This window comes from Oreochromis aureus, linkage group 3 (assembly GCF_013358895.1).
Source record: "Oreochromis aureus strain Israel breed Guangdong linkage group 3, ZZ_aureus, whole genome shotgun sequence".
Classification (NCBI taxonomy): Eukaryota; Metazoa; Chordata; class Actinopteri; order Cichliformes; family Cichlidae; genus Oreochromis; species Oreochromis aureus.
The window spans coordinates 91998944-92018187 of NC_052944.1; the positions used below are offsets into that span (position 1 = coordinate 91998944).

General features: G+C 42.7%; 1 protein-coding gene across 1 annotated transcript in view; it reads right to left on the bottom strand.

The window, feature by feature from the left end:
- Nucleotides 1-4608, bottom strand: part of LOC120434657 — a 53495-nt gene extending 48887 nt beyond the window's left edge. The window contains exon 1 of the mRNA XM_039602882.1: nucleotides 4116-4608. Within this exon, the coding sequence (XP_039458816.1) occupies nucleotides 4116-4152 (37 nt within the window). The 5' untranslated portion in view covers nucleotides 4153-4608. The remainder of the gene's footprint in view (nucleotides 1-4115) is intronic.
- Nucleotides 4609-19244: the final 14636 nt, after the last annotated feature.

Consider the following 19244-nt stretch of genomic DNA (forward strand, 5'->3'; position numbering starts at 1 on the left):
AAGCGCCTTCTCCTGACGTCATCCGCGACCTCGAAAAAAACAAATGCCTTCAAAGAATCTACTTCACTTGCGAGAAGAGAAACCGCCTCTGTAAGGACAATATGTATAATGCTTACCATTTATTAAAGAAAAGTATCCTGAAATGCAAAGAATTCAAGTTCCTGGATCGGCGGACAGAAGCGGTTTCTCTTCTCGCAAGTGAAGTAGACTTTTTTAAGGCGGTATTTTTCAAAGACACAAAAGGGGGACGTCACAACAATGTGATTGGTCACTTGCAATGTTGAGCCTGGAACAACATTATTTATGATGACGAGCGAACAACACCAACACGAGGATATCAGATCGTCCGTTTACCACCACAGAAGAACAGCTTGTCCACATGCAGCCTCTGTGTCAGATCAATGCAGTGAAGCACACACACTGTTTAGTAAAGTCATGTTGTGGAGCTGTTTCACTGATCAATGACTGAGTCTGAAGGAGGTTTTCTGACTTCTGGAACAAACCTGGAAGTTTCTCTTCAGCTCTCTGTATCAGCTGTTTGTAACTCTCAACTCTTTCAGCTTCTGGAACAAGTTTGTGTGAGCCGCAGTCAAGGAGCCACCAGAGGACACCTGCTAACCATCGGCATTATGGGTAGTGTAGTAGGAGACACTCACCTGACATGAAATAGTGCCGGAAATGAAATAAAAGACCTCCAGAAACCACAAGAACCACCAGGAGAACCAGGAGAGCTTTGGCCCAGGATGGAAATCGTTCTGTGGAGAAACACAAAGAACAACATGACCTTTGACCTCTGAATGAATGAATTTTTTTTGCTGAATATAGCTCAAGCCATGATACTTTTAGTCAACATATGTTTTCAGCAGTAAAATAATAAAGTTTTATCTGAGTGATAAAACCGAGTGATCCGAGTGTTTGTTGCTGACCTTTGACCTGCAACTGTACGTCTCCCAGTCTCATGTAGCCATATCTAAGGTCTGTGACGGAGCAGGTGTAGGTGGCGCTGTCAGACAGTTGGAGGTTGGTCAGGTTCAGGCTGAGGTCTCCAGTTTCCAGAGCGTCAGTCTTCATGGATGTTCGGCCGCTGTAACGCTGGTTTTGATCTTTCAGTTCGTCTCCTTGAAGCTGACGCTGGTGGACGGTTGGAGGACTGAGGTCGGAGCGACTCCACACCGCTGTGGGGTTTCTCAGACTGAAAGTAACTAACTGACAGGGCAGGATGAACGAGTCCCCCTCATAAAGCTCCACTGCTGAGGCATGCTGGGAAACTGAGGACACACAGACAGACACTCCATGAGTCACTTCGAGGTAAAGATACACCAGGTAGATATTTGTGTTTTTCTTTCCTTTACTTTCTGTACAGTCTCTCACTTCTTAGTTTTATTTTTAGATTCTTTACTTTTCTGTGAATCTGCATGCTCCATGCATGTGTAACAGGTGTATTAAAAAGATCATTTATATTTCACCAAAGATCCATCCTGTGGTGTTATTTTCATTTGTCAGTGTTGTTTATGGACATGCACTTGTATATCTATATTTTCTATATTTACATTTTGGGAGCTTTTATTTTCTTTGTGTGACCTTTGACTTCCCACAGAGTCACTTCCTGTTCCGGTTACAGAGCGATTAAACACAGTTAAAGTAATCAAAGTCATTCAAACATTATTTGTTCCACTTATGCATTTTGTCTCACACTGTTACTATATGCTCACGATGCAGTGCATTTTAATTTGTTATATATGTTTATATGTATATTTCAGTATTTTAGCAGCTTGATTTATAATGAGGTTTGTCGTGATGTCACACCTCAGTCGGGTAGAGCCCCTGCTGGGGAGAGGTGTGCATGCACACATCCGGTCATATGAAGTTGCTGCACTGAATTTGTTTTTATTTGAACAGTTTTGGGAGAATAAACCTGCCTCAGCTGGCAAAGCGAGAGTTGACTCGTCTCATCATTCGCATAACAAAACACAGAGAACACAGCAATCAGAGTGTCAGGACAGACCGCTACACCTGTCACTTTGCTGCTGGAACACTCACCCAGTGAGGGACAATAAAGGACATTTCTATTCTTCTCTTTTTTAAAGTTTTTTTTAACTGCAAAGGTTTAAGAAATATTCAAGTGTTGATTTTAGAAATTACATTTGTTCAAAAAAGCCAAAAAAACAATCATACATATTCAAACTGATTGTTTTTTAAAGCTTCTTAAAGATGTCCTGTTGTGTCATGTAAACAACATGTATTCAGGTTTGTACCTGAGCTCCGTGTGTGGGAAAACCCTGAATCACTGAGCTCATCATGAGTACATGAGTATTATAATATCAGTGCAGCCACGGGTGACATAACCAGGTCCTGCTGTTATAAGTTATTTCCTCACTGTGAGAATATAACTGAGTGAATTGATAGAAAGTTATTTAATTACAGCAGGAAAACAAAAACATTTGTAAGTTTTCAATCACTCATGTCCTTCACAGTGGTTTGGTCCTCCATCATTGAGCATTAAAATTGTTAAACCGTTTTTCTTTGTTTTTTTATTGATCAAAATGATTTTTTGATTTCCCATCAGCCCCTTCCACCTGACAGGTGCACAGCTAAAACCAGCTAACAGTACTCAGGCTCCGCCCCCTGAACCACAACAGCCTCTACGCAGCACACAGTGATCCTGTTGCAGCCCAGAGACACAATCTGCCCACCTATGATTCAGTTACAGCTCTGACAGGTGTTCAGTGCTCACACTGAGTCCAAACTGAACTATGACCACCAGGGTTTTAATAGTTTTGCAATTTTCATTAGTTTTTATTTTTATTTCGTTTTGACTTCAGATTTTCAATTTTATATTAGTTTTAATTAGTTTTTACCAATTGTTTGCTAGTTTAGTTTAGTTTTTATTTTTTTGAAAATCCTTAGTTTCAGTTTAGTTTTGATTAGTTTCAGTTATAGTTTTAGTTGTGTTTGCAATAAAGTGTAACAAAATCCCAGTTTCATCATATCAGTCATTCTCTTCTGCTTATCCTTGGTATGTTGCTATTCCAGCTACCATACCCTGCACCCTGGACAGGTCGCCTGTCTGTCGCAGGGCTAACACGCAGAGACAGACAACTCACATTGCCACCTATGGGTTCTTTAAATAAATAAATAAAGGCAGATGAACAACCATTGATACCAGGCAACTATAAAATGTATATCTTGGCCCCAGTGAGACTATTTACTCTTGCAGCACCGGGTGTTAAGGCAATTGACTCACACAGTTATGTAGATATCCCAGTCCTGTTGTCTCGGGATGCATCACGCTGCCTTGCCTGGGGTTAGCTTCTGTTTCTGGGGATGAGGGTTGGGCGTGCTCAGCTTACCTTCTCCAGGTAAGCTAGGTTAGCCTTCTTGTGGGAGCTTTTCAAGTGCACTTTAAGGTTTGTGGGATTTTTTTCCCTTTAGAAATGTCCCTCATAATTTGTCTCTTTCCACTACAAGACACTTGCTTTATCCAAAACACAGTCATACTCAAAGTAATCCCAAATTGGACTCTAGCGCTTTCTCCAGACTTTTCCTGACATGATTCTGCGCGTGGACGGAGCAGCGACACAGACGACTCGACTAACGTACTGCCACCTGCTGGCATAATGAGACACAGCAAGAAAAAAACCTGGAAACTAAACTTCTTTTTCACCCTTGACTATTGTATGATACGCACATATCAACGAAAACTAAACACATTTTTGCTATAAATTCAGTTAATTTTAGTTAGTTTTGTGAACACTCAATACAGTTTTAGTTAGTTTTCCTTTTTTTGTTTTTATTTTTATTTCCGTTAACGAAAATGTTTTTTTCACTTCTAGTTTTCGTTATTTCGTTAGTTTTTCGTTAACGATAATAACCTTGATGACCACAGTTTCCTGAAGTCTGTGATCCAGTCCAAAGAGGCACAGACCTACTGCTGGAGTCCTACAGCTCATCTGAAAGCCACCAAGAAGAATCCAGTGATTTGAAAGTTGCTGCTTTGGATTGTTAGTTTGATCGAATCAGAATCCAGTGTTTGATGGAAATCTCCTCCTGCTGCACTTCAACACATTAAAGAGAGAGAGATGATGATGAGAGCAGAGAGAGGAAGGTGTACTTACCGTGCAGGAGGATCACAAACACCACAAACATCTTCATGTTCCTGTCAAACTCAGAGACTCTATAAAAGCCCTTCAGGACATCAGCTCACAGCAGCTCTCACTTTCCTCTGCTGATCATCTACTGACACTCTCACACTGCTCACACTGTCACAGAGTTCAGCTTCACACTTTGTTAAAGCACATCTGTGGAATGAAGTCCGGCCGGCCACAGATCACTTCTGAGGAAAGAGGAGGACGTCGGCTTTCCTCCTAGTTTCACGCCCGAGCGCTCCGGTTGGAGGCGGCTGCTGCGGCCTCACCCTGACACGCACAAAGCTCCACCTTCAGTCCTGACACTGAAACATCCACTGTAGCTACAATGATGCAGATGTGACCCTCAGCAGCTGGATTTCCTCTCCATAGATGTGTTTCCATGCAGATCATGGACATAAAGCAGCTCCAGGATGAAGAGTGTGAAAGAACTTCTTCCACTACAGTATTCATTACAGCACTGTGGCACTCCACACACCCTCACACTGTCTCAATCCCTGTTTCCAGTTTGACTGAGAGAAGGCCTGAAGCTCAGCCAATCACAGGACAGCAAGTGATCAGCTGACACAGTGATTTGAAGCTGTCAGGGTGAGGCTGCTTCATGCCGGTGTGAAACTATGAGGAAGCTGAACGCCTCCTCTTTCCTCAGAAGTGATCTGTGGCAGTCTGCCATCATGTTTGGCTGCACATACTAAGGCTACGTCCACACGTACTTTGGAAAACTGAGATTTTCTGTTTTTGTTTTTAAAGAAAATCTCGCCAAAAACGCAGTCAAACACTGTCAAGAACATGTCAAATCCACGCTGTGTAGAAATGTTGGCCAATCAGAAGCCTAGAAGCCTGGGAGGGAAAGAGTAAGCAGGTTTTATACAAACCTGAAGTACTGCTGAAAAGTTTTTGTGTTTTTGAGTGGCTTCATCATTTCAAATGTTAATAACCAAAAACAGTATTCTGGCTGCAGTAGACTACAGATAGTCAGATTAACAGAAACAGTATTTTGTGTATATCCACCATCATAGAAATTAATCTCATGTAAACAATAATGTGGCGCACAGCGTCACGTCAAAAAAGGCGCACTCCTTTGACGTTGCGTGACTAAATCTCTGTTTTTCTCGTCAACACGTAAAAGCAAATACTGAGTTTTAAAAATCTCAATTCTCAGTGATCGAAAACGCCGTTTACGTGTGGACGAAAGGTTCAAACGCATCGAAAAATCTGCGTTTTCAAAAATACCCGTGTACGTGTGGACGCAGCCTAAATGTGAGCTCACTGAAAGCTGACAGAGTCTCAAAACTACACGTGCACAGGTGTGTATCAGGTGACTCATGGAGGTGTATTTAATGTTAAGTTTGGATGAACATGTTTGTAAATCTTAGTTTGTGTCTGTTAAACACATCATACACAGCTGTAACCCTCAGGAGGCAAAACTCATTCAGGTCAATACTGTAATGTTACATTATTAGTGTTTATTGATTACATAGATTCATAGTAACTGATGACAATTCTAACAGCTAATTAATCATAATGTGAGGAATAAAAACTTCTCCTCCTCTCCAGAGTTGGGCAGTAAGTACTTAAGTACAATTTTAAGGTATCTGTACTTTACCTGAGTAGTTTTTTTTCTAACTACTTTTTACTCCCTACAATTTTAAACACATATCTGAACTTTCTACTTCTTACATGTGTTGTGATTTTCCCAAGTGCATCATTACTGCTTTTGCTATAATGGTCATATTTTATTAGAAATTTATTAGGATTTTTTATTTTGAGATATTACAATCAGAACAGAAAAGAAAAAGAATAAAGAAAAAAACACAGGATCTGCTCCAAACCTGCTTAAAAAACAAACAAACAAACAAAAAACAATCAAACACACACATATAACAAAACCAGACAACAAAGAAACCGCAGCCATGGTGCTGAAGTCACAGGGGGCCGGCTGTGGCAGACCAGACCGCGCCACAGGCCCAGAGATCCGAGACCCAAGGGCCCCCTCACCCCCAAGCAGGGGCCTGATGGAGCCAGGGGACCAGGCCCCGCCAAGCAGCCATTAGCTAGAACACCCAAGCACCAAGAACCACCAACTCACCAGAGGATGGGGGTACCAGCCACAGACAGAGAGTGGTGGGGGGAAAATAGTGTCTATTTTGATCGTTTATTAGAGAGGACGGTAAGTGACGGGAGGACGGTAAGTGACGGACAAGGTAAGGGACTCATGTTGTAACTGACGTCAGACGCCGGAGATTTTGGCGGAAAATTAAAGCGAATGGTAGTTTAGATTTGAACAAATTCCTTTAAGCTTCAATCTTACCAAATACATTTATCAATTGTCTTACAACTAACGTTATTTGTCTAAATAATCTCCAACACCCTGGAGAACAACGGGGAGAGTTTAGAGGCTCTCCAAGATTATATTGATCAGTGCTTTCAGGATCTAGTGATGAAGAAGGCCCAGTGTGCAGCTTCCCCGGCTAAATCTGAGACGCCGTCGTCGAAAAGACTTCGCCCGCAGATTCCCCCGGCACAACATCGCCAGCCGGCAAAGATATTGCCGACATATTGGAGTCAATCGACAAGCGATTGTCCACTTTCGACGCAAGGCTGTCCTTGGTGGAGCTTCTTCACCGGGAATTTAAATGCTTACGAGAATCACTGGAGTTCAGGCAGCAGCAGGTGGAAACGCTCGCTGCTGAAAATGCCACGCTAAGGGAGTCGGTGAAATGTCTCACAGACAATGTTACTGAGCTAAATAGAGAAAATAAAAAAATAAAAGAAACAGTTATTGATCTACAAGCTCGTAGCATGCGTGATAATCTGGTATTTTCTGGTATTCCAGAAGCCGCTGGAGAGGACGCGGAGACCACGGTAAAAAGCTTTATCAAAACCCACCTAAAGCTGCCGGAGGACACGGTGAAGAACATCGTCTTTGATAGGGTGCATCGCCTCGGCCCTATTCGGGCTGCAGCCGGGAGACCACGTCCTATCGTGGCCAAATTCGGCCACTTCAAACAAAAGGAACATGTGAAAAGCCGCGGCAGGGAATTAAAAGGAACGGACTTCAGCGTGAACGACCAGTTCCCCAAAGAGATCCTGGAACGACGCAGGGTCCTCTTCCCAATCCGACGCGGCTTCATCCAGAAGGGCTCCCGCGCTGTCATCGCTGTGGACCGGCTGTACGTGGACGGACAGCTCCACCGCGACCCCGCCACCACTCCGTGGCTGTATTAACTTCACACCAGATAAGAATCCGCTACACCCTTTCCCCATCCACTCACACTAACTTGCATTAACATCTGTCTAACTTAGTAGTATTAAATCGCATCTTAAGTGTGATATCATAGCAGAATTAACACCGTCACTCTCCGTCAGTGGTTTAATTGGAATGTTTCCGTTTTTTTTCTTTTTTTCTTTTTTTTTCCCTCTCGTTTTTTCCTCTCTCTTTTCCCCCTCTTGTTTTTATGCTGCTCACCCTTGTCCTTGGTTTCTTTCTTTCTTTATTTATTTCACTGCTTCGATCACCTGCTTCCACACTCATCCACAAACAACATCCTTTATTTCGACACATACACAGCACGATCACGCACAGTCATGCGCGCAACGGCAGCACATTTACATCAGTCAGACAGCGCACACAGTCGTATAGGATACACACACTTAAGCCAAGCGTACTCATATCAGTAAATATGCAAACACATAGTCAGACTCAGGGAGCATCTCGCCACATATCTCTTCTCTCTCTCCGTCTCTTTATTTATGAACAAGTGATGCACTCTCTCCACCTGTCTAAGCGACACACACAGCATACACCCCTAGTTATACAAACACATCTATGGGTGCACTAAGATTCGTCTCATGGAATGTAAATGGAGCTGGCTCCAGAGAAAAGAGGTTAAAAATATTTAACCAACTCAAAAAACTACAGGCAGATGTTGTCCTTTTACAAGAGACCCACAGACCTCTTAGAGGTTCGAATGAACTTAAAACACCTGAATTTCCTAATGTGTTCTCAGCTTGTTATAACTCTAGACAAAGGGGAGTAGCGATTTTAATCCATAAAAAAATTAATTTCACAGTACTCGATACAGTTATAGATCCAGAGGGCAGATTCTTAATCATTAAACTATCTATACTGGATAAAAAGCTATGTATTGTAAGTGTATATGGTCCAAATGTTGATGATCCCTCATTCTTTCACGGTTTTTTCAGTGCACTCTCTGAGCACTTAGATGGCACACTTGTTCTTGGAGGCGACCTCAACCTTGGACTAAATGAAGAAATGGATAGGCTCAATACAGCAGGAAATCAGCGTAATTGGCAGTCCACAAATATAATCAAACAGTATATGAGCGACTTTGGTCTTTGCGATGCATGGCGCCCCTTCACCCCACCAGTAAGGAATATACTTTCTTCTCACATGTTCATCGCCTCCTACTCTCGTCTGGATTATTTTTTGGTCAGCAGCTCACTGCTGAGTGACATTTCAGACACTGAGATTCACCCTATAACTGTCAGCGATCATGCTCCTGTATCTTTAACACTAATGCAGAAGAATAATACCACACTAAGTAAAAACTGGAGATTTAATACATCACTGCTTAAAGATGAAGACTTTATTAAATATTTTAAAAAAGAGTGGACTTCATATTTAGACTTTAATGACACTCCCGGAACATCAGCTTCTGTTTTATGGGAAGCAGGAAAGCTGTGATGAGAGGTAAAATAATTTCTTTCTCATCACATAAAAGAAAAAGAAAACAAAAATATTCAGGAATTAGAAAAACCATCAAATCACTAGAAGAAGCCTACGCGTCCCACCAAGATCAGGAAACATTGAACAAAATACGCAAAACAAAACTAGAATTAAATGAGATAATTGATAAAAAAACCAAATTCTTAGTACAAAGACTACGCTTACAAAATTATGAACATGGTAATAAATCCGGTCAATTTCTATCAAACCAGCTAAAAATAAATAAAGAAAAAACAACTGTATGTGCTGTTCAAGATTCATCTGGGAACACAGTATATGACCGAAACAAATAAACAACATCTTCAGGGATTTCTATAAATCGTTGTATTCACCACAAATAAACCCATCTAAAAAGGAAATTGATCAGTTTTAGACAACATAACTCTCCCAAAATTATCAGACTCTCAAGCAATTGCACTGGATTCGCCACTGACATTAGGTGAACTCCAGGAAGCCCTGATAAGTATGCCCAATAATAAGGCTCCAGGTCCAGACGGCTTTCCTGCAGAATTCTACAAAAGAATTCTGGACGATTCTAGCACCAGTTTTTTACAGAACGTTGTTGGAAATCAAAGAAAAGGGCAGACTTCCATCAAATATGAATTCTGCAAACATTAATCTCCTGCTAAAACCAGGCAAAGACCCTGTATATCCCTCAAGCTATCGTCCAATATCCCTTATAAATGTAGACCTCAAAATTATCTGCAAAGCTCTCTCGAAGAGACTAGAGAAAATAACCCCCTCTTAATTCATCCTGACCAAACTGGTTTCATAAAAGGTAGGCACTCATCAACAAATACACGTAGATTACTTAATTTGATAGACTACTCATACAGTAAAAACATTGAAACTACAATATTTTCTTTAGATGCAGAAAAGCGTTTGACAGAGTTAACTGGAAATTTCTATTTACAACTTTAAACAAATTTGGTGTTGGATCTTCTTTCATCAGCTGGTTAAAAATATTATATAATTCCCCAACAGCTTGTGTCAGAACAAATGACCAGACATCCTCCAGCTTCTGTCTCCTGAGGGGCACCAGGCAGGATGCCCACTCTCCCTTCACTGTTTGCAATTTTATCGAACCACTAGCAGCAGCAATTAGACAGAATTCAGTAATTAAGGGCATAAAATGCAAGAACATGGAACATAAAATCAGCCTTTATGCGGATGATGTGTTACTCTTTCTCCAAAATTCACAAACCAATATCTCTGGGGTGATTGAACTGATAAACTCTTTTGCAAGAATATCAGATTACTCAATTAACTGGTCAAAATCTACAGTCCTTCCGATTAATTGCTCCTTCCATAATTCCTCTTCTACTCCACTGCAATCGGGAAATATAAAATATTTAGGTATTAATGTTTCTCCCAAGCTTGCAGATCTAACTAAATTAAACCATATCCCACTTTTAAAGAAAGTAGAAGGTGATCTGGCTAGGTGGAAATGTCTACCCATATCACTCATGGGAAGGGTTGCCGCTATAAAAATGATGGTATTACCAAAAATAAATTATTTATTCTCAATGATCCCAACTAAACCGCCGCAAGATTGGTTCAGATCTCTAGATTCATATATGTCCAAATTCCTTTGGAAAAATAAGCCCCCACGTATAAGCTTAAAAACACTACAAAAGACCAAGGATAAAGGAGGATTAGAACTACCTAACTTTCAGCACTACTTCTTAGCCAACAGGCTTCAGTTTATCTCAGGATGGCAAAACATACCCTCTTAGATGAACCTTGGCTAGATGTAGAACAAGCACTTTGCAATAATCTAGAGATTTCAAATCTACCATTTATTAGCTCAAACATCCAACGACATGAATGCTTCAAAAGCATCAACATCAACTCTTCTCTGACAGCATGGTGGGAGTTTCTGAAGTTGACAGAGTCTTCATTAATCCCATGCAAACGTACACCTATCTGGAACAACCCTGACATATTACAAAACAATAATATGATAAACTTTTCAGATTGGAGTAGTAAAGGAATCAAATATTTAGAACATATACTAGAAGGAACAGAATTTATTTCATTTGACAGACTAGTTACACAATATGGGATCAACAAGAAAAGATTTTTAGAATATCAGCAAATTAAATCCATAGTAAAAAAAGAGATTTAAACCAGGTCAAGATGAACTACAAACACCACCAAGTGTGGTTCAATTTCTGACTCTTAAAACCCCAAATTACTGTCCAAAATATACAGAATGCTTTCTAAAATAGATGAATCAATATCACTTCCTATTGCAAAATGGGAAGCGGATTTATCAGTTAACTTAGACCAAAACTTCTGGTCTCAGATTTGCTCAAAAACCTTTCATCTAATTAGAAATCCCAGTCTTCAATTAATTCAATACAAAATACTACATAGAGTGCACTATACAGGTCATCGGATGTTCAAGATGGGCTTTACGTCTACCAACAACTGCTCACACTGCCAAACCAATTCACGGACAATTATATCCACGCTCTTTGGTTCTGTCCACCAGTTCAGAAGTTTTGGCGCGAGATATGTGAAGACTTATCAAAGTGTCTGAAATGTAACATTCCAACTTCGCCTTTAGTGTGTTTGTTGGGCAGCTTAGATAATGTCACTACGGAAAAGAATATAGCCCATATGGTTTTCACTGCACTATGCATAGCCAAGAAAACAGTCCTCATGAACTGGAAAAATAAAAATAATCTTAATTTTAACCAATATAGAAATTATCTATTAGATCACATTAGTCTTGATACAGCCTCTGCCACCACATCAGATCAATTGCTCTGGGCTCCTTTGATCAGCTCCATCACCTAGTGGGGTGGGGGTCATAGTTTGGTCCCACCTTCACTGTTGTGATAGGTGTGGGGGTAGGGACAGGCTTAGGGCATCGGGGGGTTCCCCAGGAGCATCTTCCTTGGGGGGCTCAACCCGGGGTAGCGGTCATGGCCAATTAAGGGCTCTGTTGGCTCTTGGGTGACGCTTTCCTCATGGCTGCGTGTGGCGGGGCTAGGGAGGTCTGTGCTGACGGACGTGGGTTACTGACCTGGTAGCCTGGCTGCCCCTGGGTGGGTCCGGGATGGGCGTGAGGTTCTGGGGGCGCCGCCTCTGGGCTGGGGCCCTGGCCGGGCCTCAGGGGCCTGGGTCCTGGTTGGTGTGTTGCCGGGGTTGTGGGCGGGTGGGTGTATGGGGGCCCAGCCCTGGCGCAGGGTGCCGCCGGTGCATCGAGCCACCTGGGGGGCTCTTCAACTGGTGGGGAGGTTGTCACATCTTGCAGGAGCTTTCCTCTCTTGGGAATTCTCTCTGCAGGAGGGGAGATACAGGAGAGGTGGAGGAAGATCTCAGCCTGGGCGTCTATTGTCTTGTGTAGTCTGGAAGATGAGTGGATGATGGGGTGGGTGTAGTTTTCTCTGTGGTGGGGTCGGGTGGACTGTCCCGGGCTCTGTGGGGCTGGGCGGCGTTGCTGCACTGGGCCCCGGTCCGGATGGGCCTGGGCCCCCCTTTCCTGGCGGGTTGCAGAGTATGGGGTGCCTACTGGGGTCAGCGGGGAGCTGGCCCCAGGAGGGGTCACTGCCCTCCTTCCTTCCCTCCCCATCTCCAGCTGCCTCCCTCTTCTCGCTCCACCACAGTCACCCACACATGCAGGGCCTTGGGGTAGGGGTGTGTCACCAGGGTGCAGGGAGGCATCCCCCTCTGTCCCCTTCTGGCTGCCTCTGCCTCAATTTTATCCCACAACTTAGACATTCACATTACTCACACTCTCATTACACATACATATAGGATCTTGGGGTGGGCACGCTACACGGATTCCAATCACCATCAGGGTGTACACCTCACCCCTGGCGTGTTGCCCACCTCTCAATTTTAAATACACGTAGACATTGAGGGCTAGCAGGAGGGGCTATGCGCCTACCTGCTGCTCTGGCAGGTAGCTCCATGCCCTCCTGGGTTTTAAATGCACCTTAGAACACACATACATCAACACTACATATGAGCGGGTGGAGGGAGGTTTGGAGTCTTCACACACCCCGTTCTCTGCGGCCTGCTGGAGCGGGGGGCTAGGAGGAGGAGTTGGCTGTCCGACTGGGGTCTGGAATGTGGGGCCTCCCTGCTGCTGCGGAGTCGGGCGGTCTGCTTCTCCCCACCGCAGGGAAAAGGGTAACACCACCTGGGTCTGGGTGCAGTTTCCCCTCCAGGGGCAAGGGTAACCGGACCCGGTTCTTAGAGTACGCTTGGGAGAGTGATTGTGTGTACAGTGTCTCTCTATGTCTGTCTCCGCGTTGGTTGAGTGTGGAATAATTGCCTATGAGAGCATGAGGGTGGGAATGGATGTTTGTATTTGTGTGTGCCTGTATGTCTGTGTCTATATGTCAGGTTGGGTATCAGACGCCACCTCTCTGGGGACATCTCAGGCCCTCCAAGGTTTGAGGCCTATCTCCCCCACCACTTCCCCTGCCAGTGGTGGACGCCCTCAGACATCGGTGCGTTGGTGGTTCTCTGTGTCCGGGGTGGGCGCCCAGGTACACACCGCTCACTCCTTGGCGGCTGCTTATCGGGGCCTGGAGCCTGGGGCTCGCTCGGGCCACTTCGGAGGCGGGTGCCCTCGGCCTCTCGGCCGGGGCTCGGTCACTCAGGCACAGCTGGCTGCCGGCGGAGCTCACGGGCACGCCACTGCAATCCCCGGCTTCTGCTCGCGGCTGCTGAATGACCCCTCATCTGGGACTCTCCTCAGCTCTTTCTGGGATAGTGACGCTGCTGCCCCTCTGTTGGTCTTCCTTGGTCTCTTGTGTTCTGAGGGCCTCTGGATGTCTGGAGTTTTGATCTCCTCCATACCTGCTTCATGCCCTGGAGGACGGGGCAGTGGCCCCCACACCCTCTAGCAGATCATTACATGAAGGAACCTTTTAAAAACAAGCGCGTCCATGCTCACAGGTGTACACACAGGTGATCACACACAAACTACACCCTTTTGGCTCTTACCTCAAAGCACACTGTGCGCTGTCGATCTTACGTGCTGCACAATAATGTCTAACATTTAGTATTTACTGTCATATTCCCATAGATCATTGTGATGTTGTTTATTACTCTCGTTTTCTTCTGCTTGCTTTCTTTTCTTTCTCAACAGGTGAACCAGATGATCAATATATGTATTTTTTGTCTGCTTATTTTGTTGGTTTTGGTTTTTTGCCCTTTTTCCCCGTCCCTCTTCCCCGCTGTTTTTCTTTCCTCTTTCTTTCTCCCTTTCTTTCCCCAGTTAAGTCTGTCCCGTATTCAGCAAGTGAAAATAAAATAAACAATAAAGGTGAATCAAATGGACCATTACGGCAAGGCTGGGATGGTCAATTTGGTAAAAATAAATCCGTTGGGCATCTTTCTTCGCCTTTAGACAATAATTCTGATGGCAAAAGAACCAAACGGGACAGGTTAAAAAAAAAAAGAAAAAAAAAGAAAAAAAAAAAGAAAAAAAAGAAAAAGAGATTTCCATCATGAATTCATTGTGGAAACTGAGCACAAGTTAAAAGACCAAACACAACTAAATGACATGTGTTTATCATACAAATATAAAAGGGTGTTATAATAATATGTGGCTTACACGCCTGTTAAAACCTGCCTGGTGACAGATGACACTGACAGTAATCTGTGCTTTGATTCAACCTGAGAGCTGCTGATGATTGAACTGCAGATTTAATGCAGGAATATTTCCTGTTTGAACTCTTCAGGGACCCGTGTATTTCCTGAGCAAACACTCTTCTCCTCATGCTGCTGCTGTGCTGTCAGCTTTAAAATGCAACAATAAATATTTCTATTGATTTGCACAGAAAGCTTTTAAAAAGCAACAGAACAATAAAAGCAGCAGCAGCTCTGACTGTGTTAATACCAACTTCAATATGTCAAAGTCAGGTTTCTGTTTAAAACAGATCACTGAATATTTGAGTTACAAATACACAGATTTAACTACATTAACTTAACTGTGGTATAAAAACTGGATTTATTGACTGCTGTGTAGCAAACATAGAGCTCAGTTTAAGAAACAGAGTAGAAAGGTCTGTATAAGAATGAAGCTGCTGATGCAGGACTGTACACATGTTCCTGTTTAGAGGCAAAGTCGCCCTCTACAATGTAGCAACAGGAAATAGAAATATAGTTTTATTTTCCTGCTTTTTCTTCTGGTTCAAGCTGAATACAATTAGAATAAAAAGTTAGACTAAAGTTTGTACTCACATATACTGATATGATTTTATCATTATGTTAATACAGCACAAGGTTCAGTTACCTGTTCTTAGTGTTCTTACTTTGGCAGATTCATTAACATGATACTGATTATAATCTGGCTGTAATCTCCTGCAATGACTACAATCAGCGGGATGAGGAATAAAGGACTTTTCTATGGTTTCCTTTAACTGTTGCTAGCTTGTCATATTTATGCCTCACTATTAGCAACTTGTAAGACGTGCTATTTAGCCAATTGTGGGTCTGCAGTGGCCCCTTGTGGACATTGTGAGATATTGCTTGTGTTGAGTAGATGATGTGTTGTGATTGTTTTCCTAGTTATCTGTGACTCTACTAATTATAAAATTATTTCTGTTTCCAGAAAACCATGTTTATAGTCACACGTGCTGTTTACTATAAAACAAGAAGTTCAAGTTTGGCTGCACCGAATTCAGATTAAGCCTCACAAACATTTTCATGTGAACAATTCTTTTGTGGGACTTAATTAAAGACAAATAACAAACTCGTGGACTGCTGCAGTCTTTCTGACAGAAGTCTTAGACCAGACTTGTGTCCCCAGTATAAATATATTTTACAAACATCCTTCAAAGAGCTACTTTTTACTTTATTATTTTAAGTACATTTCAGAGACTGTACTTTTTTACTTTTACTTGAGTAAAGAAGTTGAATCAGTACTTCTACTTTTACTGGAGTATTTTTAATAGTAGTATTTGTAGTTGTACTTAAGTACTGAATGTCTGTACTTTGCCAGCTCTCCTCATGTCCTGATGTGTTCACCTGTCCAAGCTGCACAGGTGAGTCTGACTCTGTGAGCTCAGCAGGATTCAGCCTGAAGCCTCTGCAGTGAGACAGCACCCTGACCCTCACACTCAGCTTTTTATTCTGCTTCTTATTACACTTAATGGTCTGTGTTTGATATGTGACTCACTTATATATTTCTTATTGTTTTAATCCACAGCTCAGACTGTTCTTTTAAATTAAACCAATTGTTTCCTCCTCTTGCTGTCAGTGTGGTTACTGAACATGAACTCTGACCTCTGAGTGAGAGCAGCACAGACTGAATACCAGGATAACAACCTGACAGACTGTTTTGTTTGGTTTTTAAATGTATTATTATTATTAGGGCTGTCAGCATTAATGCGTTAAAATGGGCTAATTTGCATCTGCATTAACTCATTAACATGAATTAGCCCATGTTAACGCACTACCCACTCGGAAAGACCAAAGCAGACCCCTGGATGGGGCTCAGCCAGCAGGGGGGCTTCTGCACAAGCTTTAGACAAACTGCCCAAAATGCATTGACAGAGACATCTCAGGGATTTTGAGTCAGTCTGCGCTCAGATGGCTTAATTGTTAATTGTGTTAGTCATGATGATGGCATTAACGCCTTAATGGGGCTTAAATGCGTTAACGCCGATTAACACTGACAGCCCTGATTATTATATTCTTTTTTTAAATTTTGAGTTATTACTATCAGAACAGAAAAGACTTTCCGCAGAAAAGAAAAAGAAAGAAAGAAATTGGTGAGAAAGTTTACAGAAGGAGAGGGAGAGAAAGAAACACTGAGGATCTGCTCCAAATCTGCTTATAAGACACACTGAGCAGCACACAGGACTACATGATATGTTTAGAGGCAGCAGCCAACCAAGATAGTGTGTCTGTGAGTACGTGTGTGTGCACCTGTGAGTGTGAGCTTGTGTTCACAAGGTTTTATCATGTAACTGTCTAATAGAGGGTATGTGGAGCCATAGCCCCGTCCCCCCAGGAGATGAAGCAGGCATGGAGGAGATGCAGGCCCCAGACATCTAGATGCCCCCAGAGTACGAGAGCCCAAAGAGGCTCACCGCAGGGGCAATCGTACTACCTACTCAGAAAAGACCAAAGCAGACCCCTGGACGGGAGTCAGCCAGCAGATACAGTGCAGAAGCCCCAGGGGGCCCCGGCAATGAGCCTGCAGGCTCCACCGGCAGCTGGCTATGGCAGAGCAGACCACGCACCAGGCCCAGAGTCCTGAGACTCAAGGGCCCCTACAGAGCCAAGGGGGCCCGACAGAGTAAAGGGGACAAAGTCAAGGAGCCTGGGTGTTTAATTCAAGAAGTTAAACACCCAGAATCCTGATCTCCATGGATGGAAAACAGAGAAATTTAATCAAGTGGAAGATCTTTCAGACTCATTGATCCAGCTCATTTTGTATTTCTTTTGGAAAAGCAGACAAACACAAAAACATTATTATATTGTGAAAAATATTGACAGCCACCAGTGCTCCCCTCAGCCTCCCAGTAGATGCACCTGTGGTATAAATGTCAAAATCCTGCATCACCGTTAATCAGGTGCACCTGTGCTGTGTTTAGTGCGGAGAAACGGAGCTCAGACCGGAAACAGCGCAGACACGAGGCTACTTTAGCATGGTTAGCTAGCTAGCTGTATTTCCAACACTGTGTGAATTTCCATGGCGTCAGAGGCGCGAGCTGCGCCTGAGTGTAACACTTCCGGTCACAGAGGACTGTCTGCGGAGCTGCTGCAGGTTAAACAGAGACTTTCTTACCGTTCATGAGGAGCAGGAACACCACCAGCGTCTTCATCCTCCTTTAAAAACAACTCAAACCGACACAAAGTCCCGTTAAATCCTCTGCTGACCCAACGAACCCACACCTGGACACACCTGCAGCTCCCAAACACGCCCACGCACAAAGTTTACTTTCTGTTTAACAGGAAGTCTCCGTGTGTCGCAGATATCAGATAATAAAAAGTGTGTGAAGTAGATTTGAAATAAAACGTATAAATGTGGCACATGAACACAAACAGCTGGATCATTGTGGTCTGACAGGCCTGTTAAAGAAAGTCTGAGGCTCAGTGATGTTTGTGGGAATAGTTCATGGAGCTGTGGATCACCTTCATGCAGGAAGTGAACTTTGTTATGGTGAAATTATAAAAGTGTTTACATTTAAAATGTGTTTTATAAAAATAAAACATTACTATAATTATTATCATTTAAAGCTTCAGCCTTTATAGTGATGAGAGAGTTAAGCTGAACACATCCTGTTAAAATCTGATTCATGAGGCAGTAATAAGATCTGCCACAGATTAATAACATTATGTGAGTTATGGAATAGCCTCAATAAATTAAGAGTAATATCATCAATTTTCATTAACTTTCACTTAAATCATAGTTTTCAGTAATACGAGATCAAACATAACCTAATATAAATGTGATTTATGATATAAATGCTCATGTACTGATGAGAAAAGAAGTCAAATTTGACATTTTCACATTTCTTTTTAATTGTCTGTGTTGAATCCTTCAAACTTTACTCTGCTAAACATTTAAGTAGTAACAATGTGAGATGTTGGCATCAGTGGGAATCTGTTTTGGGATTTTTTTTATTTACTTTTACTGTTTAATCAGTAAAAACACAATAAAAACTATGAAATTGTAGTCATGCTTTTTATGAGAGTGATGTGATTTGTGGTAGATCCTCTGTTTGTGTATCAGAGCCTATGAGCAGTCATTGAACCAGCAGCACACATGCTTCATTCCAGCTTAAATGGGAAGATAAGATAATAAGATAAGATAACCTTTATTAGTTCCACGCATGGGAAATTTGTTTTGTTACAGCAGTGGACAGTGCAAAGTTGCATAGAAAAATTAGAGAAAAAACACTGAAATAATATGTCCATAAGATACTGTACACAATAGAATAGAATAAAATAAAAATAAAATACTATATACAATCGAATAAAATAGAATACAAATGCTATATACAATATGAGTATAATACAACGATGCCAGAGAGAGAGAGTATGGCACTTAGTCTTATTGCACATGTGTGGATGTGTGTGTTTGATCAGTTAAAGTCTTTGTTGTGGAGTCTGACAGCAGTGGGGAGGAAAGACCTGTGAAATCTCTCCGTCCCACACCGTGGGTGCCGCATCCACTGAAGGAGCTGCTCAGTGCTGTCACAGTCTCATGCATGGGGTGGGAGATGTTGTCCAACAGGGATGACAGCTTAGCCACCATTCTCCTGTCACTCACCACCTCCACTGGGTCCAGAGGGCATCCTAGAACAGAGCTGGCCCTGCAGATCAGCCTGTTCAGTCTCTTCCTGTCCCCAGCAGAGATGTTGCCGCCC